This window comes from Anolis carolinensis, chromosome 1 (genome assembly GCF_035594765.1).
Source record: "Anolis carolinensis isolate JA03-04 chromosome 1, rAnoCar3.1.pri, whole genome shotgun sequence".
NCBI classification, from domain to species: domain Eukaryota; kingdom Metazoa; phylum Chordata; class Lepidosauria; order Squamata; family Dactyloidae; genus Anolis; species Anolis carolinensis.
The window spans coordinates 165,062,828-165,088,358 of NC_085841.1; the positions used below are offsets into that span (position 1 = coordinate 165,062,828).

The 25,531-nt window shown below is 40.7% G+C and overlaps 1 protein-coding gene and 1 long non-coding RNA gene across 5 annotated transcripts in view; one reads left to right on the plus strand and one right to left on the minus strand.

The window, feature by feature from the left end:
* fbxw11 (F-box and WD repeat domain containing 11) overlaps positions 1 to 10,552 on the minus strand; it is a 95,231-nt gene extending 84,679 nt beyond the window's left edge. For all 4 annotated transcript variants that reach the window (XM_062958080.1, XM_008115329.3, XM_062958083.1 and 1 more), the window contains exon 1: positions 10,331 to 10,552. In XM_062958080.1, coding sequence (XP_062814150.1) covers positions 10,331 to 10,375 — 45 coding nt within the window. In that variant the 5' untranslated portion in view covers positions 10,376 to 10,552. The remainder of the gene's footprint in view (positions 1 to 10,330) is intronic.
* A 93-nt stretch (positions 10,553 to 10,645) lies between these two features.
* The window catches only part of LOC134292604 (uncharacterized), a 39,265-nt gene continuing 24,379 nt past the window's right edge, over positions 10,646 to 25,531 (plus strand). The window contains exon 1 of the long non-coding RNA XR_009999863.1: positions 10,646 to 10,914. This is a non-coding gene — a long non-coding RNA (uncharacterized LOC134292604). The remainder of the gene's footprint in view (positions 10,915 to 25,531) is intronic.

Genomic DNA, 25,531 nt, shown 5'->3' on the forward strand with positions numbered 1-25,531 from the left:
TCTCTCTGTTTTACCATACAATTATTTCACAAAATAGTGAGTATTCTGATAAAATCAGGAATGATTATTATAAAATACAACAGATACCATATCTATAGAATTCCAATGTCTAGTACAAAAAAGTGAATGAAGGAATCAGTTTATAACTATGAAGGGAAAAAGACATCAACTTTTAAATTCTCAAATTCTATAGTTTGTATAGTTACTACTATCAAAGTAATTATGATAGTTATAATTTCTCACAATTATGTTCATTTTCTATATAGAATTGGCCTATCTATTTCATAGCTTCTAGAAGAGTCACAATTAGATACATTTTTGACACACGTCAATATTTATCACAAGAAAATAAAATTCATACTAAGACACACAATTATGTGATTCCAGAAAAATTTAAATCTTGACATCATCCAACAAAACACAGTAAATCCTTTGACTGATTTATATTTCACAAAATCAGTTGGTTTCCTACCTGCTTTTGAATTTCCAAATAATGATAAGTTGTATCTACTTATGCAAAAGAAAGCCATGAAAGAGGGCTGGTGTTTCCTTCAGCAAAGGTATTTTACTGAATGGCTAACATGGCTAACCTGAATATGCTTCCTGGATTTGAACATAATGAATGTTGCTAAAACAGAGGAACTTTAAAAAGAAGCTAATGGAGTAAGACTTGAGGTTTCTACTTCCAACAAAGATAAAGCCTTTTCATTTCAATCACAACTGGCGTGCTTTTCTCCAGTCTACAGCATCAAAAAGTTCTTGATGGGGGTGGAAAAGACTTCTTGAGAAATTCAAAGTTATCTGTGTATGAAAGGGACAGTTAGTGTTGAACAGAACAGATACAGCATTAATCTCAACTGAAGTTTTTTGGTGCTGCTAATGGATGAAAACTTTTGACTGTTTTTACTATCAATTGTCCCCAGTTTCCATATGTCCAAGAAGGGGACTGGTTTCTGCCTGCATTTACTATATTTTCCGGCGTATAAGACGACTGGGTTATAAGACGACCCCAACTTTTCCAGTTAAAATATAGAGTTTGGGATATACTCGCTGTATAAGACTACCTGTCTTCCAACACGCACCAAATAAAAATTTTAAAAGCATCACATTGTATTTCAATATGGTAATTCAATTCAAATGCTTATGGCATGCAGGTACTTAGCAGGAAACTGTCTCCCTGCCTGCCCAGCCCTCCCTGTCTCTAAGACTATCAGAGCAGTAGCACAAACACGCCTCTTTCACCCGTCTGGCCCGCCCTTGTTTTCTATTACCGTATTTCCTTCTCTGCCTCTCAGATCTCACACATGCATGGTTGTGCTGCTTCACTGCAGTCCTCAGGAGCAAGATCTGAGAGGCAGAGGAGGTATGGTAACATTATACAAGGGCATGCCAGATGGGTCAAAGAGGCATGTTTTTCCATACCCTGGGCGTTCTGGATGCCTGCAGCTTGCTCCGCCCTTCACTTACACCTTCCCAGTGAGGCGCCCCCTCACCTCGTCATCGGGATCACGTTAAGTCACTTCTTTCCACGATTCCTGGTGAGTGGATTTTCTTTTATTGTTTTTATTTTATTTTATTTTTACAGTGCCACCCTTTCTGCTTTCATACAGTCGCCGCATAAGGAGGGGATGTGGCCGCAGCCATTTTTTAGCTCCCCCCCATCATATGTGGCGCCCGCAGATCCTCCAGTCTGTCTCGGAAGTTTTAGCACCCATCCTATAAGACGACACCTGGCATATAAGACGACACCCGACTTTTGAGAAGATTTTCCTGGATTAAAAAGTAGTCTTATATGCAGGAAAATACAATACATATTTCCAGATCATAACTGACAACACAAAACCAAATCAAACAATATGTATTTCTGCGATTCTAACACTTGACAGCTTTCTTCTCCTGTAAGATTTTGAACCTATTTGCCTGGTGGAGATGCCAATGAACCTTCAAAAGCTTGCATGATCTTTTTCTGCATTTTAGTTGGCCTAATAAAGTGTTGCCTTTCTTTGGATTTTGTTGTATATTGTTCAATGTAGTTTACCAATTTAAGAAACACATGATCTGATGGATTAGCTGCAAATTATTTTTAATTTAGCAATTTTAATTTCCTCCTCTTCCTGTTCTCATTGACATGTGCTAATCCTTGATATACAATGTACTCAAGGAACATGTCCCACAGATTATTTATCTTTGAAATTCAGCCACTCTTCCAGTATTGGGTTATGTGTATTACAAACCGCAAAATTATTTCCTCACAGAAGCTATACAGCAAGATACAAAGTAAGAATGGTAGCAGGTACAGGCATGAAGCCATTGCATTATGACTCTTCTTGTGGTTATAGTACATCTTTGAACATTTCAAACTGTTTTTCTGGTACAACAACTCTATGCTCTTTTAGGACATGTGATGAGAACAACCTGATACACAACCATAATAGCACTGTTTTATACATCCCATAAAAGTCCCATTCTTCTCTACTGTGTTGTGCAGATACCAATGGACTATGCTTTTAAAGCACCCAGAAAAATAAAGGAGAAGTTATCTTCCTTGCATTTTGCCAAAACTCTGGCCTGTCAAAATGAAAACTTGGTTTCCAAGTCCTGGGATTAAAATGGAAACACGATCTACTATGTTCAGTTGGTATCTCTTAGTTGTTTAAATATGTATTATTTCCCATTATAAGATTGCTGCTGCATTCCTCTAGCACACAAAGCTGCAAATGGAAGAATAAAGGAGAGAAGTACAGTAGAGTCTCACTTATACAACATAAACGGGCCGGCAGAAAGTTGGATAAGCGGATATGTTGGATAATACGGAGGGATTAAGGAAACGCCTATTAAACATCAAATTAGGTTATGATTTTACAAATTAAGAACCAAAACATCATGTTTAACAACAAATTTGACAGAAAAACTAGTTCAATACGCAGCAATGCTACTTAGTAATTACTGTATTTACGAATTTAGTACCAAAACATCACAGTGTATTGAAAACATTGACTACTCAAAGGCAGACTGCGCTGGATAATCCAGAACATTGGATAAGCGAATGTTTGATAAGTGAGATTCTACTATAACAAAAAACAAGAATATGAGGAACATAGAGAAGATATAAACTGTTGCAAACCATGACTAACAAAGAACTCCAATTTGTAACCACAACTAAACACAATGTAATGAAGTGCAAATCCAAACTTAGAAGCAAAAATGTGGACAGAATGAACTATTGTAAAATTTTGCTTAGGTAATACAGAATTAAGACTATCTTTATGAAGATAAAAATTGCACATTTTCTAAATTATGCGAATAAAGTCATTCATTTCACCTAGTCAGTTCTCTATTGAGCTCTGAAGCATGATCCTCTTGCTGCCACAATATCAGTACGTTATAGCAACCATTCATTTGAATAGAAGGAAATGAATACAGCCTCTCCACTAACTGATCATCATCAATCACAGAGTCAGTTTTTAGTTGTAAAGTATTCCTTTAAATACACACACACAAGCATACAGATACAATATTTATGTACACTTGTTTTTTTCCATTTTAACTCTCTTCTGCATATGTTATACTATTATAATATAAAGTTAATATCTGACACCTATGCAAAAAAATGAGGCATCCACCCCATGAGCCCCTTCTAACAGAAAAAAAACACAATACACTCATCTATGTTAAGGGCCCTACAGTCTGCTCCCACTAATGTCCTCTTATTATCAACAAAATGGAAAGGTTCCAGTCAGTAGATAGGATTTACCTGAATAAGAACTATGAAAGTAATGGGTAAAAAGCAACCCAGGGACTACATGCACCTCTAAAGCTGTTTGGCAGCCCTTGAAATCTCTGAGCACCAAATATCTCCCTTTCCTAGCATAATACATACATGAATAAAAAGTGAGTTGACTCCACAAGGCTTCATAAGCAGAAATAAGCGGCAGGATCTCACTGCTCTATTTATTATTACTTTCCATTAACTTGGAAGGAATGACAACTAAATGCAAGCTTTTGCTGTGTTTCACCTCCTTTTTTGTAGAGGTTCTGTGGCTATATTTACTTTGATTTCCAAGAACGTATGTCTAAATATATATATTTTTACTATGAATGTAAAATTTATTTATATTTAAATTCAATTCATGACTCAAGATATGTTCCTTTGGAAAATCATTGTGTTAAACTCTAAAGAGCTTCTAAACAAATGCACTATAAAACACTAGCACACAGTATCTAATCTTTCTTGATACTTGGGTTCAAAATCAATAAATTTATATTGTCACCTTTTTCTAATCACTAGATTGCAAACACATAAAAACAAAGCTTACATTTACTTCTGTTTTTAACATCTTGACATCAATGCTTAAAATTAGCAACAGCAAAAGTACGCTGGTTGAAACTGCTTGCCTGATTCATCATACCTGTCTGTTCTTATTTTACAGCAAACATTTCCATATAGCACCATAAAGTCTGACACGTAAATAATATTAATATACTCAGCATTACAAAACACCGCACATTTGTAGATATATGCTGACACAACATATTTAAGTGCTTTCATATTTTTTTCATATTGATCATTCTACTATTAAAAGCAAATGCTCCAGTTAATTGAGAAACTGACTGAAAAGGAGAGGGGGGAGAATGCCTTGATACTAATCTTATGTCTCCCAGTGTCATATTTCATACTACAATCAGAATCCAAGAGAAATACCAAGTAGCACTTTGGACAACCCTAATGTTAATATTTGTCTTGAATTTGAGTTCTAATATGAAATATTCAGCTTACATTAACAGCAATCTTACTAAAATAAAACGACTGATAGAAATCACAAGAGGTTTCTCCAAAGAGAATGCATTTTTGCATTATTCTAGAAAATATTTATACAGAATAACTGAATACCAGGTGCTGTGTGTTGTATCTTGGGAAAAGGAACTGGCAAAATCGATTCTAAGTATTGCTTGCCAAACATTTGAAGGGGTGATCCAAGTCAACAGACAATTTGAAAGCACAGGCATACACAACTGAATTACACTAAAGGGTTCAAGAGGCATATATAAAATGTTAGACCTTTTCTGAAATTCAGTTCACTTTTAACTTGCAATACCATTTATGAGGGCTTATCTATACCATTTTATCTATTTGTTTCTCAAAGTGCCATGCCTTTGCAGACACGATATAGAAAAACGACTATCAAGGCTTTTAGAGTAAGACATTCCTACAAGCTGCCCCTGTCATATCATGTTTAATAATATAACTAGTTTGGAGCTGTCTTGTGCCTACACAGATTCATATGAGAGTAGGATTCTTTCTTGTCCTCCTCTGGAGTTGTTTTACGAGTGCACAAATCTTGAAAGATTGAAAACATCAAGTCAAAATCTTTCTCAACTAGCAAGAAGACATCTGGATCAACCTAACCATACCTATTGCTATGGACAATAGTCAATATTCTACCCCTTCCTCTCATGACTTTCTGGAAGATATTGACAGAGCCTTCCACTGGACCGTCTCCATGGCTGGGCTAAAGAGACTAATTAACAGAGGAGTAGGAAACAGAAGAGTAGGAAACAGAGACTAATTAACAGAGGAGTAGGAAACAGGTGATTAGGACTATGACTTCTACAATTTGTTTCCATTGGTCAGGCTACCTGATTCTTCTGTGAGCCGGCATTCAAAATATCTGGATGGCAAACAGCACAATGGGCCCTTGTCTTCCCTCACATCCAGCTTGGATCTCAAAATCAGTGGAGGTTTAAGTCCCATTATGTAGTAAATGTGTGTCCTTGATATAAAATGGATTTTTAAAGGGGGGAGATTTCAATTCATGGATGGTTGAATCCATGGATATAAAGGGAAATTAACAGAAGCTAACCAGGGTCTCAGAATAAAATGATTTCTAGTTTTATTATTAGTGACCCTTTAACTGAAAGAGTTACTGAGAATATGTAGGAGACACATGAGTTCTGCTCCTGGGGAAAGTCTTTTGTATCCGTATGGTAGTGACAAGTGGGACATGATGTTGGGAAAGGGGGTGGATTTCTTAACATTTTATCTGAAAAAATTTTGGAAATATTTTGGAAATATTTTGGAAATATTTTCTGCCCTAATTATAACAATGTGACTTTCAATCTGTAAAGGGTGCTGCTGCTATTGCACTTCCAACTTTTCCAACCATTTCCTTTTTTTCTACAAAGAGAAATGAAAATAAAAAACAGTTTTTTCAGTGGCTTCCAAACATTAGGAAATCTTACATCTGTATTAGTGAATAGTGTAGTGGAAACGTGTAACAACTTTATCTATGGCGATTACAGTGACCAGCTGTACTGGATGACCAATAGCAATACTACCATCAGTATCTTATTATTGTCTTTTTGGATAATAAGAATCATCACTTTATAGCCAAAAAGCAATATTTATCATCAAGCAGTCAGGAAATCATTCTCTATAAAATTGTATATCTATATAATTTAAAGAAGCATTCACTGAACATACAATACTAATTTTACATGCTTTCTATGGCACAAAGTGCTTCAGTTGGAATTGGTATTCAGACACTCAAATAGTAAAGGTAACCCCAAAATAATAAATATTTATGCTTCAAATTATTCACATTAAAAGTGTGCTTGTATATAAGAAAGCATAAATGATTGACAACAGAAGATTCAGACATTGTCCACACTTGATACTTCAAGTGCCTATAACCCCTCCATTAAGAAAAATGGGAAGTAAAGTCGCTCGCATTTTCCCCACAAAGAGTTGGCAGACCCAGGTACTTTTTTTTTCTTGCAATCCACATGTTAAACATTGAAAGCCAAAATAATCTCCAGATAATCCCAATGAGCAAAAGAAACATAGTCTGATCTAAATGGCATATTACACTCTTTTGTATACAAATTACAGACGGGAATAGATGCATTTAATAGTTCTTCTGCTGCATTATTCTGTTCATCAACATTTAAAGACTGCAATTCCAGTTTCTCAATGCTGGTCAGATAATGTACAGGTAAGACAAATATAAAATTGACATTTCAGTTCAGACTTTCTCCATCAGACACAGGACTTTTACATCACATTCTGCAGTAAATATGCTAAATACATCCCATTTAAAACTCTTATGTATCTACAGAACTATATAAAACAGCTCTCATACTGAACCATAGACTTGGAAGACACTACAAGGGCCATCCAATCCAACCCATTACAGCTATTAGTGTATTTGAAAACACACCTTTGTAACAAAAAAGAAAGAAAGAAAGATCTTAGCTTGCTACATTTCTATATATTCAAGTAGTAAAATGGCTACAGCACACAGCCATATAATGCTATCAAGGCAGATGATCCACAATATCTGCTTTGAAATGGGTTGAGTCCACACTGCCATATAATCCAGTTTAATGTGAATTTTATACAGCTGTGGAAAGGGCCGCAGACTATATTTTAAATGAGAGGTGATGCTATCAACAGAAAACTGAAGTACTTTTTAAACCAATTGAGGGCCCTTCAACACTGCCACATAATCCAGAATATCAAGGCAGATAATTCACATTATCTGTTTTGAACTGGATTATCTTAGCCTACACTGCCAGATAATCCAATTCAAAGCAGATAATCTGGATTTTATACACCTGTGTAGAAGAGGCCCAAGTCTCAGTATCTCAGCATTTAGAGGACCCCCTGTTTCACTCCAGTCTGGAAGAAAGGCAAAGTGCAAATCCAATAAAATAAATAATACTTTCAGAATTAATTTCAGGATTTAGAGGGTTCCGATTTTATCCCAGTCTAGGAGAAAAGCAAGATGCAAATCCAATAAAATAAATAATATTATTTTAAATAATAATCTCAGTATTTAGAGCATTCCCTATCAGATCCCAGGGCCCTTCCACACAGCTATATAACCCAGAATACCAAGTCTGACAATCCACAATATCTGCTTTGAACTGGATTATCTGAGTCCAAACTGCCATATAACCCAGTTCAATGTAGATTTTATACAGTGTGTGGAGGGTGCCACAGTCCAGATGAAAGGCGGTGTATCAATCCAATAAAACAAATAATATATTTTCAGAGTTACTCAATGCTTTCTGGGCATGTGGGCGTCTTGCGACGTTCAGCCAAAAAGAAGGCGGCTAGTTCTCCGGAACAATGGTCCCTTGCGGTTAGCAAATCGGCGAGAGGAAACGCCGGGTTTGGGAAAGGCTGCCTGGGGCAAGGAGGCCTCTCATGCAACATAAGAAAATGCACACATTGCATACTGGGAGGCTCCTTTGTGAGAGAGAAATCAGGTACATATGCTCTCAAGAGAATTCAACCCATCATGAGGAGGAGAGAGGAACCCAAACACTTGGCTAAGACAGTTTTAAGGATCTTTTCGGACAGGCCCTATATCCTAGGATCTGCTTCCAGGTATTCTGTTTATCCCCATTATCTGGAAGTGGGGACTCACAGAATCCAGTTTAATGGAGAAAACCTGGGATCAGATCCTGGGATATACTGCCTGTCTGGGGACCCTTCCACACAGCCATATAACCCAGAATATCAATGCAGATAATCCACAATATCTCCTTTGAACTGGGCTATCTGAGGTCCCTTCCACACATCTTAATAAAATCCCACATTTTCTGCTTTGAACTGGAACATATGGCTGTGTGGATTAAGACAACCCAGTTCAAAGCAGATATTGTGGGATTTCTGGCCTTGATATTCTGGGTTATGTAAATGTGTGGAAGGGCTCAGAATCCATACTTCCATATATTCCAGTTTGAAGCAGATAACGTGGGGTTTTATTTAGCTGTGTGGAAGGGGCCTGGAAGAGCCCTAGGTTTCCTCATTCTAGACCAAGCTGGGAAGACCACAAAAGTCCAGAGATGGAAAGGAGCTCAAAGAAGCCTGCCCCCTTCTTTGAGGACACTGAGGCCTTCTGTGCAGAGCATCCTTTATCAGTCAAGTCCAGGTGAATGTCACCTTCAGGCCTTGGGGGGTGTGTGGGGGGGAGGGGGAGCTGGTGAGATGAAGGGAGGGGGACACACAGGCCTTTCTCTTTGTCTGAGGGCCCTTCCACACAGACATATAATGCAGAATATTAAGACAGAAAACCCCACAATATCTGCTTTGTACCTTAATTGTTTTTAAGGTATCTGTTGTAATGTTTTACTCATGTTTCAGTTTACTATGTCTTATTGGATTGTTTTTTATTATTTTCATCTCAATGCTTAATTTTTTGTTGTAAGTTTACTGTTTTTACTGTGCACTATCTTGTACTATTTTGATGTGTTTGTACTCATTTGAAGCACTGAATATTTGCCTTTTTGTTTTATGACTGTAAACTGACCTGAGTCCCTTCGGGGAGAGCGGGCAGTCTAGAAATAAAGTGTTATCATTATTATTACTTTGAACTGGGTTATCTGAGTCCACACTGTCATATATTACAGTTCAAAGCAGAAAATGTGGGATTTTATTCAGCTATGTGGAGCCTCAGATAACCCAGTTCAAAGCCGTTATTGTGGATTGTTTGCCTTGATATTCCGGGTATATGGCTCTCTGGAAGTTCACACTGCCATATATCCCAGGTCAAAGCTGATAATGTGGGATTTTATTCAGCTGTTTGGAAGGGCCCTCAGATAACCCAGGAGCCTTCCACACAACCATCTAGCCCTGAGTATCAAGGCAAAAAATCCCACAATATCTGCATTGAACTGGAATATCTGAGTCCACACTGCCATATATCACAGTTCAAAGCAGATAATGTGGGATTTTATTCAGCAGAGTGGAAGGGGCCACAGTTCAAAGCAGATATTGAGGGATTTTCTGTCTTGATATTTTGAGGGCCTTTCCACACAGCCATCTAATCTAGAGTAGGCCACAATATCTGCTTTGAACTGGGTTATCTGCGTCCACACTCGGATAATGTGGGATTTTCTACCTTGATATTCTAGATTAGATGGCTGTGTGGAAAGGCCCTAAATTCACACAGCCATATAATCCCGTTCGTGGATTTTATACAGCTGTGTGGAAGGGGCCTTTGTCTGAGAAAGAGGCAGAAACTCTTCCTCCTCCTCCTTCACAAGCCAGTCTGGGGGAGAAACAGGAGCCTGTTTCGAGGCGGCCCCTTTAAGAATTGAAAGGGAGTGGATGTCTTTCGGCCAAAATGGAGGCGGAGGGGGGGCGCTCTCCCTTCAGACCACGACCCCTCCCCCTCCTTCATAATGGCGGGGGCTACGGAGAGCAACGAGGCCCAAAACTGCGGCCTGCCGCACCGGTTTGCCTTCCTTTCAATCCTTCCGAGGCCGCCTCCCCTCACCCACCCACTCTACTCCCTCCCTCCCTTCCTCTTCCCTCACTCACCATCAGCTCAATGGTCTTGTCCTCAATCACCGACTCCGGCTCCATGGCGTCGGCGGCGTCGGTGGGAGCGGCTCCTCCGCGGCGGGCCGGTGGGGAGGGAAGGACCCCCGTAGTGACCCCGGGCTTCTTTCACTCCAAAGAAGAGGGCGAGGAAAGAAGAGGCCCACCGACAGAACCTCTCTCACTGACTGACTGACTGACCCGCCGCCGCCGCCGCCTCCTCCTTCGCCTCGGCCGCGCGCCCGGAAGCGGAAGTGAGGTAGCAACCCGGGCGTGGTGGCGGTTGCAGCAGCAGTGTCGTCGCCGCTGTCGTCGCCTCTTTTCCCTCAGCGCCGCATCGGAACGGCAGCCTTTCCCCGCCCCCTCTGCCCCAAAGAGCTCCCTCAAGGCGGGCTCTGCGCGTTTCCCGGCAACGACGGCGAGAGGACTGCATTTCCCAGCATGCCAAGGACTGCTTATTTGCCTCCCCCCGCCCGCTCCCTCCGCGCCTTTTGCGGTGGAACTTGCTGGAAGGAGGAAGCAGCCGATGCTGCAAAGCGGCCTTCTCCGCCTTCTTGCCTCTGAGGAGGAAGCCTGTTGGCCCGGTGAGGGAAGAGGCGCGGGAGCCGGCGCTTTCGGCACAGGAACGCAATAGAGACACACAACATTGGAGATGTATGGCTGGATTATATGGCAGTGTGGATTCAGGGCGCTTTCACATAGCGCTATATCCCAGAAAATCATGGCAGAAAATCCCACAAAATCTGCTTTGAACTGGAATATATGGCAGTGTGGGCTCAGATAACCCAATTCAAAGACGATATTGCGGGATTTTCTGCCTTGATATTCTTGCCCCTTCCACGCATCTGAATGAAATCCTACATCTGCTTTGCACTGGAATATATGTCTGTGGACTTGGATAACCCAGGCCCGCTATATCCCAGGATCTGGTCCCAGGTTTTCTGTTTATCCCAGATTATCTGGCAGATTATCCTGGGATCAGATCCTGGGATATAGGGTCCTTCCACAGAGTCTCAGAACCCAGATGATCAAGGTAGAAATGCCCACAATAATGGCTTTGAACATGACCCCTTCCACACAGCTGAATAAAATCCCACATTGCTGTGAACTGGGTTAATATGCCAATGTGGACTCTGATAACCCAGTTCAAGGCCAGTATTTTGAATGACCTAGAATCATAGAGTTGGAAGAGACCTCAGAGGCCATCCAGTCCAACCTCCTACCAAGAAGCAGGAAAATCTTATTCAGTGCACCCCAGATAGATGGCCATCCAGCCTCTGCTTAAAAGCCTCCAAAGAAGGCACCTCCACCACACTCTGGGGCAGAGAGTTCCACTGCCAAACAGCTCTCACACTTTGGAAGTTCCTCCTGATGTTCAGGTGGAATCTCCTTTCCTGTAGTTTGAAGCTATTGTTCCACGTCCTAGTCTCCAGGGCAGCAGAAAACAAGCTTGCTCCCTTCTCCCTATGGCGTCCCCTCACATATTTATACATATAGTAGTGTCTCACTTATCCAAGACCCGCTTACCCAAGGTTCTGGATTATCCAATGCATTTTTGTAGTCAATGTTTTCAAAACATCGTGATATTTTGGTGCTAAATTCGTAAATACAATAATTACTACATAGCATTACTGTGTATTGAACTACTTTTTCTGTCAGAATTGTTGTATAACATCATGTTTTGGTACTTAATTTGTAAAATCATAACCTAATTTGATGTTTAATAGGCTTTTCCTTAATCCCTCATTATTTATTATTTATTTATTTACAGCATTTATATTCCGCCCTTCTCACCCCGAAGGGGACTCAGGGCGGATCACATTACACATATTAGGCAAACATTCAATGCCTTTTAACATAGGACAAAGACAAACAACAACATAGCTCCGAGCGGGCCTCGAACTTATGACCTCCTGGTCAGTGATTCATAGCAGTTAATTGCACTGGCTTGCTCTCCCGCCTGCGCCACAGCCCCAGAATATCCAAGATATTTGCTTATCCCAAGTTTCTGCCCGCCCGTTTAGCTTAGATGAGACTCTACTGTACATGGCTATCATGTCTCCTTTCAGCCTTCTGTTTTGCAGACAAAACATGCCCATCTCTTTAAGCCGCTACTCATAAGGCTTGTTCTCCAGACCATTGATCATTTTAGTTGCCCTCTGGACACTTTCCAACTTGTCAACATCTCCCTCAAATTGTGTTGCCCAGAACTGAACACAGTGTGATTCTAGGTATGATCTAACCAAGGCAGAATAGAGATAGCATGACTTCCCCTGATCTAGACACTATACTCCTATTTATGCAGGCCAAAATCCCATTGGCTACATCCACGGCATTGACTTCATCTACCCAGCTCGTAACTATTGAAAAAAGATATCAGATTAGTCTGCCATGATTTGTTTTTAATAAATCCGTGTTGACTATTAGCGATGATCGCATTTGTTTCTAAGTGTTTGCAGACCACTTCCTTAACAATCTTTTCCAGTATCTTGCTTGGTATCAGCATGAGGCTGACCAGACAGTAACTGTTTGGGTTGTCCTTTTTTTCCTTCTTGAAGATAGGGACCACATTTGCTTTCTCCCAATCTGCTGGGACCTGCCTTGATATTCTGGGTTTTATGGATGTGGGGAAGGTCCCTCAGGTAACCCAGGGCACTTCCAAACAGGCATTTATCCCAGGAAAATTTGCGTGTCTGTCCACACACACCCCAGAAAGTCCATGCTTTCTGGGGTGGGTGTCCAGAACTTTCTCCCTGAACTTTCTGAGAGAAAACCCAGACACTTGTTACTTCCCTCCCCAAAAGCCACCCCAAACCCCTTTAAAAAGTTTAAAAAAAAACTTACTGTACCTCCATTACAGTGTTCCTGCAGTTCTCTTGGCACGTAATAATGACGCACCAGGAGAGTGGGGGGGGGGGGGGGGGGGATTTTCCTCCTTTTCCATTGCTACATGCCAGGAGAGCTGTAGGAACACTAATGGAGGCACAGTAAGTTTTGTTTTGTTTTTTACTTTTTAAAGGGCTTTGGGGGGCTTTCGGGAGGGGGTAAGTGTCCTCATGGTTTTCATGGATAATTTAGCCCAGAAATTTGCGGGACTGCTTTCTACAGGACAGACAGCGGAAGTAGTGGGTTTATCCCCCGATAAGGTGCGGAATAAATCCACTATCAAATTAATTGCCTACAAACCAGGGTTTTCCTGGTTTGTGGCAAATTCGTGTTTTCAAAAAATGTTGTCCAAACAGTGCTCTTTTTGTTGCAGGATGTCCTGCATTAAAGGGGTTGTCTGGATGGGCCCTTGATATTCACCTTGATATTCTGGGTTATATAGCTGTGTGGAAGGGTCCTGAGAGAGCATGACAAGCCCAGGCACCTTCCACACAGCTAAATAAAATCCCACATAATTGGTTTTGAACTGGGATATATGGCAGTATGGACTCCGGACCCTTCCAGACAGGCCCAATACCCCAGGATCTGATCTCAGGTTTTCTGCTTTTAACTGGATTATATAACTGGATTATATAATAAACAGAAAACATGGGATCAGTTTCTGGGATATAGGCCCTGGATTATCCGAGTCCACAGACATATATTCCAGTGCAAAGCAGATAATGTGGGATTTCATTCAGCCATGCTCACTTGGCCTGCTCAGACAACTAGGCTAGAGGTCTGCATCTTTTAATTAAAAATGGCCGAGGGCCTTTCCACACAGAGCATCAAGACAGAAAATCCCACAATATCTGCTTTGAACTGGATAATCTGAGTACATACTGCCATATATCCCAGTTCAAAGCAGGTATTGTGGGATTTTCTGCCTTGATCCTCTGAGTTTTATTTATTTATTTATTTATTTATTAGGGAAACTTCTATATCTATATGACGCACAAGGTTATTGGACGAATGGACTTAAGAAATATTATGTTTTAAATTTTGTATACTGTTTTATTTGATTATGTTTAAGTGTTTAAATGTTTTTTTTAATTTTATTACTGTGGTTTATATTATTGGCATTGAATTTTGCCACTTTTGTAAGCCGCCTTGAGTCCCCTTGGGTGAGAAAGGCGGGATAGAAATGTTGTAAATAAATAAATTTCTCCAATGGACTCAAGGCAGTTTACAATCGTGTGGAAACATACAATATAAAATAGACAGTTACAATTATCCAAATAGGTTAATAAGAAACTTTATCTCCCTCTCCTTCTCCCCAAAGGGATTCGGTTACACATAGTCCTTTCTTGTAGGATGTTAAAATTATCATTAAAGTAAGTCAAAACACTCTAAAGCTTCCCGGATGGAGAGAAAATATAATTATAAAGTGCTGTAAATCCTGGTCTTAAAAAGGAATTCCAAACACGAAAGTCTTCAGATTTTTCCTAAAGGACATGAGGGTGAGGGCTGTTCTAATAACCTCTGGCAGTGCATTCCAGAGTTTGGTGCCGTACCCGAGAAAGTGCCATCTCTGAGCAGTTTTAAGTGAAGACTTTCCCTAATCTGGGTGGAGATTAGCGTCTCGCTACTCGACCTTAAGGGTCTGCCCGGTCTAGATGGTAGGATATGGTGTCTCAAGTAGCCTGGACCAAAACTGTGTAGGGCCTTATAGGTTAAAACCAACACCTTAAATTGGAGCCTGTGGAGCTATTTCAACAAGGGAGGGGTGTGCTCCCTGGAGTCGATTAGCAATCTGGCTGCCATGCGCTGAATCAATCGCAGTTTCTGGACACATTTCAAGGGCAATCCCACGTAGAGCGTATTGCAGTAGTCCAACCGGAATGTAACCAGTGTGTGTATTACTGTGGCCCAGTTGGATTTCTCTAGAAATGGGCGCAGCTGGCATTTCTGTCATATGGCTGTGTGGAAGGGCCTTAATCTCAGTAATCTTTCTTTCATCGTCAACATCCAGCAATGGACAGGAATCAGGGTTGTTCTCAACTGTAGCACCAATGTTATATGACGTAAAGGTTGTGTTGCCGAAGGCTTTCATGGCTGGGATCACAGGGTTGTTGTATGTTTTCCGGGCTGTATGGCCATGTTCCAGATGTATTCTCTCCTGACGTTTCGCCCACATCTATGGCAGGCATCCTCATACCTCACAATCTCTGACGATGCCTGCCATAGATGTGTGCGAAACATCAGGAGAGAATACTTCTGGAACATGGCCATACAGCCCGGAAAACATACAACAACCCTATGACCTAAAGGTTGCCAAGGATTTGTGCAATGCCTCTAACTGAACTGTGACATGTTGCATTGGAGTCCTCCAAGGAATGTTGATGCTGATGCAAGCAATGGTCATTAACAGTTCACCTATTCTGGTGAATTAATACAGTCTGCGCCCACTTTAACTACCCCGGGGTCCTAAAAGCTGCAACTTGGCCCTCTTTGGCAGAGAAGGCTAAAGGCCTTGTAAAACTGCAACTGCCCAAGATAATAAACATCTCAAAGAAATGAAAAACCCAATCAGTAGAACCACAATACAGATTTGGCAAAAAAATAAAAAAATACTCAGTTCTGGAATATCACCACTGATTAGAGTTACAGATCTAGAAAAATTCCCAGAGAATCTTAAGACACAACTCACAAAGGACATGGAAAGAGCTGGATTATTGTGATATTCCACTATTAAGTATTGTTTTAATGTTTGTATTGTGTGTATTTTATAAACACTGTTAGCCGCCTTGGCCCCTTGAGTGGGGAAAGGCAGGATAAAAAGTGCCTAAATAAAATAAAATCTCTAGAAAATAAGATATAACAAAAATATTTAAAAGGAGTAGAATATCTTGGTGTAATGTACTATAATTGGATTCATGGAATAAGAATTAAATCAAACAATGCAGGAAATGCAGACAATTAAAAAAATCCAAAGAATTTATCATACATTTAAAGCACAATGAAATAACAAAAGGATTAATAGGTAAAATTTGTAAAATAATGATATAAAGTGATCCAATATAATTCAGAATAAAAAATAAATAGGAAAGGGACTTAGGAATCAATATTACACAGAAGGAATGGTTAAAATTTGGAAACAAAGAATTATGAAAAATGTATCCATTAGAATTAAAGAAAATTGTTATAAAACAATATGGAGATGATACATGACTCCAATAATGTTAAGTTATAATAGAAATAACCTACAAAATGTTTGGAGGTGCAATAAGGAAACTGGGACTTTTACGGTGGGAGTGTGAAAGTATTTGTTGAAATTAATGAGATACTCTCGACTAATCTACAAAAAAAATCCAAATATAGCACTTCTATTAAATTTTGGAGACACAGGCATGAAATGGCAAAAGAAATAATAGTAATTTTTGTTATTGCTTTAATATTAGTTATAGCCAAAAATGGAAAGTTATAATTACAAAAATGATGATTGGTACAAGAGGTGTGGTACATTGGAATAAACAATAAACTGACTTGTGAAATAAAATATAAAAAGGGATTAATGAACAGAAATGATTTTGAGGTAATATGAGGCAAATTCTTAGAATATATATTTGTCAAAGAAAAAGAAACAAATCCAACATACACTAGCATTTTGGAGATGAGGTCAATATAAGAATCATTAATATTAAGGATGAATATATGTCCCATATATTCATCCTCTACATGCACCCATCCTATGGGCCTCCACCTCTGCAGGGGTGGAGGACCTACTAAAATGGTCCACCCCAGGAGGCTTATGGATCCTGATGGATTCCTGACGGCTCTTGGGGAGTTTCCCGCCACTTTGGCTGGCGATTCTGCCGATGCCTTGGTTTCTCTCTGGAATAGGGAGTTAACCAGGGCAATTGACACGATCGCTCCAGAACGCCCCCTCTCGAGTAGCGGAGCTCAACCATCTCCTTGGTTCACTGAGGGGTTGGCAGCGATGAAGCGAAAGAAGAGAAATCTAGAGCGCGTGTGGCGCTCGAAGTGGAACGAATCAGACTGAACACGGCTGCACCTCTTTCTGAAGGCGTATGCCACGGCAATAGATGCTGCAAAGAACGCCTTCTTTGCAGCTAATATTGCGTCCGCAAAGAACCGTCCGGCGGAGCTGTTTCAAGCTGTCAGAGGTTTGTTAAATCCCACCACTCAAGATGGGATCCCTGACAGCTCGGCAGCTTGCTGTGAAGCATTTGCTCGGTTCTTCGCAGATAAAGTCGCTCTGATCCGCTCTGGCTTCGACGCCATATTAACGGCAGTCTCCGGGGATGTAACACGAGCACCTTCTTGTCCTATTTTGATGGATTCTTTTCAATTAATTGAGCTCGAGGATGCGGACAAGGTGCTTGGAGAGGCGAGGGCCACTACCTGCATCCTAGACCCCTGCCCATCCTGGCTGGTGAGAGAAGCCAGAGGGGGATTGGCCGAGTGGGTGAAGGTGGTGGTGAATGCCTCCCTTAGAGACGGCATTGTTCCAGCGAGCTTCAAATTGGCTGTGATAAAACCGCTGTTGAAAAAGCCATCACTGGACCCCAACTCAATTGGATAACTATCAGCCGATTTCCAATCTCCCCTTTTTGGGCAAGGTCATGGATCGGGTGGTGGCAGCGCAACTCCGGGCATTCTTGGTAGATGCTGATATTCTAGATCTGGCACAGTCTGGCTTCAGGCCGGGGCATGGCACCGAGACAGCCTTGGTCGCCTTAGTCAATGATCTTCGCCGGGAACTGGACAAGGGGAGTGTGTCCTTGCTGGTTCTGCTGGACCTCTCAGCGGCCTTCGATACCGTTGACCACGGTATCCTTCTGGGACAACTTGCTGGGTTGGGCATTGGAGGCACTGTTCTGCAGTGGCTCCGGTCCTTCCTGGAGGGATGATCCCAGATGGTGTCACTGGGGGACACCTGCTCGGCTCCACAGCCATTGTTCTGTGGGGTCCCGCAGGGATCGATATTGTCCCCCATGTTGTTTAACATCTACATGAAGCCGCTGGGAGAGATCATCCGGAGTTTCGGGGTCCAGTGTCATTTGTACGCAGATGATGTCCAGCTCTGTCACTCCTTCCCACCTGTCACTAAGGAGGCTGTCCAGGTCCTGAACCGGTGTCTGGCCGCTGTGTCAGACTGGATGGGGGCCAATAAACTGAAACTGAATCCAGACAAGACGGAGGTCCTCCTGGTCAGTCGAAGGGCCGAACTGGGAATAGGGTTACAGCCTGTGTTGGACGGGGTCGCACTCCCCCTAAAGACGCAGGTTCGCAGTCTGGGGGTGATCCTGGACTCATCGCTGAGCCTGGAGCCTCAGGTTTCAGCGGTGGCCGGGTGAGCCTTCGCACAACTCCGCCTCGTGCGCCAGCTGCGCCCGTTCCTTGGGAGGTCTGACTTGGCCACGGTGGTCCACGCTCTGGTCACATCCCGGCTGGATTACTGCAATGCACTCTACGTGGGGCTGCCTTTGAAGACGGCCCGGAAGCTCCAGCTGGTGCAGCGGGCGGCAGCCAGGTTAATAACGGGAGCGGCCTACAGGGAGCGTACAACCCCCCTGCTAAGCCAGCTCCACTGGCTGCCAATATGCTACCGAGCCCAATTCAAAGTGCTGGTTTTGACCTACAAAGCCCTAAACGGTTCTGGTCCTGCCTATCTATCCAAACGTATCTCCTCCTATGAGCCCGTTAGAACCTTAAGATCTTCCGGGGAGGCCCTGCTCTCGATCCCACCTGCCTCGCAGGCGCGGCTGGTGGGGATGAGGGACGGGCCTTCTCGGTGGTGGCTCCCCGGCTGTGGAACTCCCTCCCCAGCGATATCCGGCAAACCCCTTCCCTCCTGGTATTTAGAAGAAAACTAAAAACTTGGCTCTGCGCCCAGGCATTCAGCGAATAAGCTTACTGGCTGATGTAATCGGGTCGCAAATCTGTAATTGTAGCAGTAGTGAATGACTGAGGATGGTGCAATATCGCTGCCTTGCAGCGTTTTAATTTTTATATACTTTTTATCACGTTTTTATCATGTTTTTATCATGTTTTAATTGTTTTGTTTTATAGTATATTTGTTTCTGGCCCTCGTGGCAGAATGTAAGCCGCTCTGAGTCCCCTCGGGGAGAAGGGCAGGGTATAAATGCATGTAATAAATAAATAAATAAATAAAACAGGTAGAAATTACATGTAGAAAAATATATGTTTAATTGTTTAACTGATTTATTGTATGTTTAGTGTTAGTGTTAGTTGTGTGTAATTTATATAATTTATTTATTATTCAAAAACTGCAACAGCACTGAGCCATGGCTGTCAAAGCTGCATCAAACTGCAGACTGTCTACAGCAGGGGTCCTCAAACTTTTAAAGCAGAGGGCCGGTCCACAATCCTTGAGGGGCCGAATTATCATTTGGGAAAAAAACCCGAACAAATTCCTATGCACACTGCACATATCTTATTTGTAGTGCAAAACAACAACAACAATGAAAGAACAATACAATATTTAAAAATGAAAATAATTTTAACCAACATAAACTTATCAGGATTTCAATAGGAAGTGTGGGCCTGCTTCTGGCCAATGAGATAGTCAGGTTAATTAGGATTGTTGTTGTTGTTGTTGTTGTGTGTCTTCAAGTCATTTCAGATTTGGGCAAGCCTAAGTCCAAAATTATTTATTTATTCATTATTTATTTACTACATTTATATCCCTCCCTTCTCACCCCGAAGGGAACTCAGAGCAGCTGTATGTACATACAATATATTATATTATTAGCATAGCACAATATTAGCATTATACTATATTGAACTATACTATACTGTAATATTATATGTAATATATAACATATAATTAATATTATTATATATTATTGTTAGTATTGTATTGTATAAAATGATAATATTATCAATATTATATGTATATACAATATATTATATTATTAAAACGGATATAAAAATATTATATTATAAATGAGGGTGGGGGGCCAGGTAAATGACCTTGGAGGGCCGCATCCGGCCCCCGGGCCTTAGTTTGGGGACCCCTGGTCTACAGTGTAGACCCGGCCACGGGCCTTGCTGGCCACACTTGCTCAAGGGAGCTACTCTTCCAGCCCTCGTTTAAAGTGACTGGCAGCAGGCTTCCAGGCAGAAAAAGGCCCGTGGTTTGAACCACAGACCCTTCCTATGTGCTGCAAATGAAGGAGCAAGGGCTTCCTTACACCTTGTGGCACAGTTCTGTTTTTTTTTTCCTTTCTCTTTGGGCCCTTCCACACAGCCTGATATCCCAGAATATCAAGGCAGAAAATTCCACAGTATCTGCTTTGAACTGAATTATCTGAGTCTACACTCAGATAATTGGGATTTTCTGCCTTGATATTCTGAGATATAGGGCTCTGTGGAAGGGCCCTCTGATAGGCATGATAAAGCTGATACAAGTTGAGTCCAGAATTTCAAATTGAGTTTTTTTTCCAAAGGCACCAAGAGGCAAAATAAGAGAAATTCACTCCTGAAAGAGTTATCATGGGTAAAAGGTATCTCCACTGACACTTTGTCGCCAATCTTTGTTTCCACAACAAGCCAAATTTTTCAAAATCCAATCATCACAGTGACAGAAAGTGAGGTGAAATCTTCTGAACAGGGACACAGGTAGCAAAACAAATGCCACTGTGGTGTTCACCCTTCCCTCTGCTATCCAAAGCTTTAAAAACATATATATTTCACTGGAGTTACACTTTTAAGAGTACCTATTCCAACAAATTCAACTTAAGATAAACCTACAGAACCTATCTTGTTCGTAACTTGAGGACTGCCTATATATTATTTGCAGATCAAAGACTATAAAAATGTATGGTACAGGGTTTGGGAAATTGAATTTTGTAGCCAAAGAGTGCACATCCTCAGCATATTTTTCTCCAATGTCTGTAAAATTTGTTCAGATGGATTTGGTATCATTTGGAAACAAACACCACAATTGTCCACATGGCTGAGACTGAGAAACCTTTGTTTTTTGATGGTTCCGTGTACACCAATTGTTTTATACACAAAATGATTTAAACTGTTGTGTATACAATTGCCTTCAGGCTATGTACATAAGGTCTATATGGACTTTATATTTAGCCTTGGGTTCCACTTCCCAAAATATTTCATCCTGTGTATGTAAGTATGCCAAAATAGGATCCAAAGCATTTCAAATAAGAGATATTCAACCTGTCTCAGAATATGGACTTTGGAATGTGTCTGTTATCTGCATAGCTATACTTGCATTTAACAGAAAGCTTACTTGACAGAATACTTTCCAGATAAGATAGATCAGGTTTCGGCCTCCCTTTTTCCTCAGGTTTTTCATGCAAAAATACTTCCAATTTCAAAATGAGGGACAGATCAAATAATATCCTTTATCCACCCGTTCCAGAAATGTTGTCCTGCTAGATGGCACTCCACTGCCCCCACCAGGCTCTTCCAGACCTATATTTTATGGTCTGAACCTCAAAAAAAAAATCACCAGCTGCAGTCTTTTCAACCAGAAGTTCTATGAAAGGAAGAGAATCCTTTCACAAACGTCAAATAAAAATACATAATGTTCCTTTAATATATTTTGCTCAAAGAACAATTTCCTACAATAGTAATGACCTTGTCAACCATTTAATTGATACAATTGGTTTTTTTTCTTTTCATGTACATTTTCTTTTCAAGGAGCTAATGCAGTGTAATAGGGCAAAAATGATTACAACCTTAAGCACACTTATGAGAAGCAAGACATTCCCATTAACTCTGCTGAAACACCAATTCCATTTAATGGTTATGTTGCCATTTTATCAAGCTACTTCAAGGTCCTGATAAAAAATGTAACTTTAATATGTGCTTGTGTGTAACTTTTCATTTAAAGCAGTGCTGCTTGAGGCGGTGGTCCCTGGACCAGTCCCAATCCCTGAGCCTTTAGCTGTTTGTCTGTGTTGAGTTATTAGGGAAGAAAGAAACAATTGTACCCATGGACATGAGGAGAGTGCCAGTCCCTAAGACACTAGGAAAAACTAAGTACCCTTTTGTCATGTCTTTTAATTTCTTTGTTTCTTTATTAGCTTCTGCATTTTACAATCCACAAAGTACCAAAAAGCACTGGTTTAAAGGATATGATAAGGGAAATGTCTGTTTTACATGATATTTTATTCAAAAATGCTTTCCCCCCCTGAAATTATTTTAGAGGGGAGTATTATTGAGGAGGGGCTGGTAGTACCAACTTCTCTAGGCCTCACGATTGGCATAAGAGGTTTTTTTAAAGTTTTAAATAAATATTGCTAAGGAATCAGTTACACTGGGGGGGGGGGGGTTCTAAAGAGACATAACGGATGGTTCTGTAATCTGAACAGAATGTCCCTAGATGCTGCCTTTTCTGTGAGCTCACTAGGTAGCCTAAGGCAAGCTGTTCTTCCAACTTTGATCTATAAATACTTAAATCAAACACTTTATAAAGTGTAGTCTACATTTAAATACTCTTACCAAGCCTAGTTTGTTAAAATGGTAGAGAGGGAAATTGCAAGGAACACGTTGCTAAAAGACAACGTGAAAGAGATGTGAAAGAAATGGAGGAATTTTTTTCTTTTAGAAATCTGTCCACTTTCCAGAGATGTTGAAAAAAATATATATTGGTGGTCATATTTAAGCCAAATGTGTCCTTTGTCAAATTTTGCTTAAGTTTCTAAGGCTATGTTGAGCTGTGCTATGAAATTTGTTAAACTCACTAAGCAGTTCCAAAATCAATGTGTTGACCTCTACTTGCTGAGAAATATATTTTGGCAATACAGTGTTCCCCTACTTATCATGGTGGTTCCGTTCCAGGACCTCTCACAATAAGTGAAAATCTGCGAAGTAGGGACACTATATTTAATATTTAAACATCATTTTAATTGTTATGTGGCTTTTCTCCCCCTTGCAAGCCCCGGGGAGTTAGTGAACCCTTTCCTACCAGTGCCAGCTGGGCCCTTGCTCCGGGACCACCATGTTGCTCTGGCTGCCTCTGCTCCTGCAGCCAGAGAAGAAGGAACACTGCTCCAGCTGGATGAGTGAGCAAGGGAGGGTGGATGAGAGAGTGAAGGCCAGCGGCGACAGCAAGAGCCTGTTAGAGGTGCCCAGGGCTCCGGCTTCTGTTGCTGCTCCAGCTGGGCCACGCTGGGAAACATGGAGGACTTGAAAGAGGGGGCGGGACTGGTGGAGGACTTATAAGCAACCACCTGAGGGTCACAACCTTATTTCTCTTTCCGGTAAAGGATGGGAAAATGACAGCAGCAGCCCTCAACTTATCCACAGTCATATCAAATTCCATAATTTTGGTCCCCAAATCTACCTTTGACTAATACATGTGATTTACTTCTACATGAGCATATATGATGGGTTAGCAAGGGCTTCTGACTCCCATTTGTTTTAAAATCAGAAAGGACAAAAATGCTTCTCTCCACCCCAAAATCAGGTTAACAAAAAGGACCATTTTGAGAAGAAACCAGTGGTAATTCTAATGTACTCTCACCAAATTCATCTGCTAGTCCACTTCGGTATTGTTTTCATGCCAATTAGTAGTGGCTTTTCAGAAGGGATCTTTATTTATTTTTGGTTCAGCAACTGAATTTCCCCTCCTCTTCTCACTCTCAAATTTGATTTTGTTGGATGTGTGAGAATGGGGTTTTGTTCTGCAGTTGTATTTATTGTGTGGCAACCTTAGAAGAAATATCAGATCATTGTACAGTGAAAAATACAATTAGAGAAAGTTGGGAATCACACCAGTCCCTGTTTGGCGAGTTCTAGCTAGTTAGAATAATATGTAATGTAAATATAATAACATAATAATGTTGTTACATGTTCATAGCAAGCATGAACTGTTAACACTTTGGGAGGTCTGCTCAACAGAAGTAGAAATCATACATGGATGGAGTTCAGTTTGTTTTTTCTTTGAAGGCAAGATTGTGTGACTGAATACAAATCAATTCTGTCTCCAGTTGTTTAGAAAGGAGAGGGGCAATTTATTCAGGCAGTTTGATTGTAAACTGTTTTAAAAACAAGTGAGGGAGAGAATGCACAAGGATAAATGGTTCTGTAGAAACAGAATACCTAAAATGTCACCTCTGCTCTGTATACTTAAATTTCAACTGAGCTGGTTTATAATTTTGATTTAAAATTAATAAGTTTTCAAGATTCCATGTTTAGGAGTTAAAACCTTGTTATTACATGCTATTACATATGATTAGATATTATTTCACCCTGTGTTTGTATACTAGTGGATATTAAGGTTACTCTTTGTTACATTAATTCTCTCATGTTATTTGCATTTTTCTGACAGACAAACTAACTCGACTGTAATTTGCCAATTTCAAAAATAAAACTGATCTCTGTGTTATAAAATTGTATCATGTTGTGGAGAAATTCTCTATGTTATCTAGTTGGAAATTAAAGAGTTCTATAAATGCAGGGGTCTAATATATCATGAGAGCTACAGCAGTCATGAGTTGTATATCCTGTTCAAACCAGGAGGAAAGAAGGTGCTATTTGGAGGGAGGGATGCAGGTTAGAATTTAATTAACAGCCTTTCTATGATTTTTGCCAAGTGGAAAAATTTCTTCCTGGATATTACAATGCGTCCTTTGCCCAGATCAATGGCCCATAAAACTCAAAGCCCTTCCTTTGTGTAAGCCGTCTGATCTCAACCTGCCACCCAGAGTGTTCCTGTTTACCTCTTTGTTAGAGAGGTAATCCTGTTACCTATGAAGTTCTTCAGGAAATTACTTCCAGAGTGGTAGCCATCTTAGCCAGTTACAGCAGACACAACAAAGCTTCTTGGGGCATCTTAAAAGACTAACAAATTGGCACAGGCTTTCATGGGCCAGAGACCCCTTCAGATGCATGAGAGACAAAACCCTAATACGGCAATAAATGTGTTCAAAGTGCAACAATACCTTTGGCCACACAAGAAATTAGGCTACATCTTTTACTACTACTGGCGAGAGACTCAAGTTACCCTGAGAACAGAGGTTGGCGAGTAGTTTAAAATTAGGCAATTAGTTTAAGATAACATTAGCAACTCTCCCTTTGATCTGCCTACCTTTCTTGTTTCTCCCACCTTTGCCCTTTAATCTTACTTTTTTAAAAAGCCTTTTGACTAGAAAACAACTCAAGCTGCAATTCTGTACCCAGGCATCAGAGAGTAACTGTCATTAAATTCAGTGGGACTTACTTCTAAGTGGACATAAATAGGATTTATTGTCCGTGATAAGTCATAGTTTTGTTCTAATAACCTTTTTAATATCTTTAATTCTGGACCAAGAATTC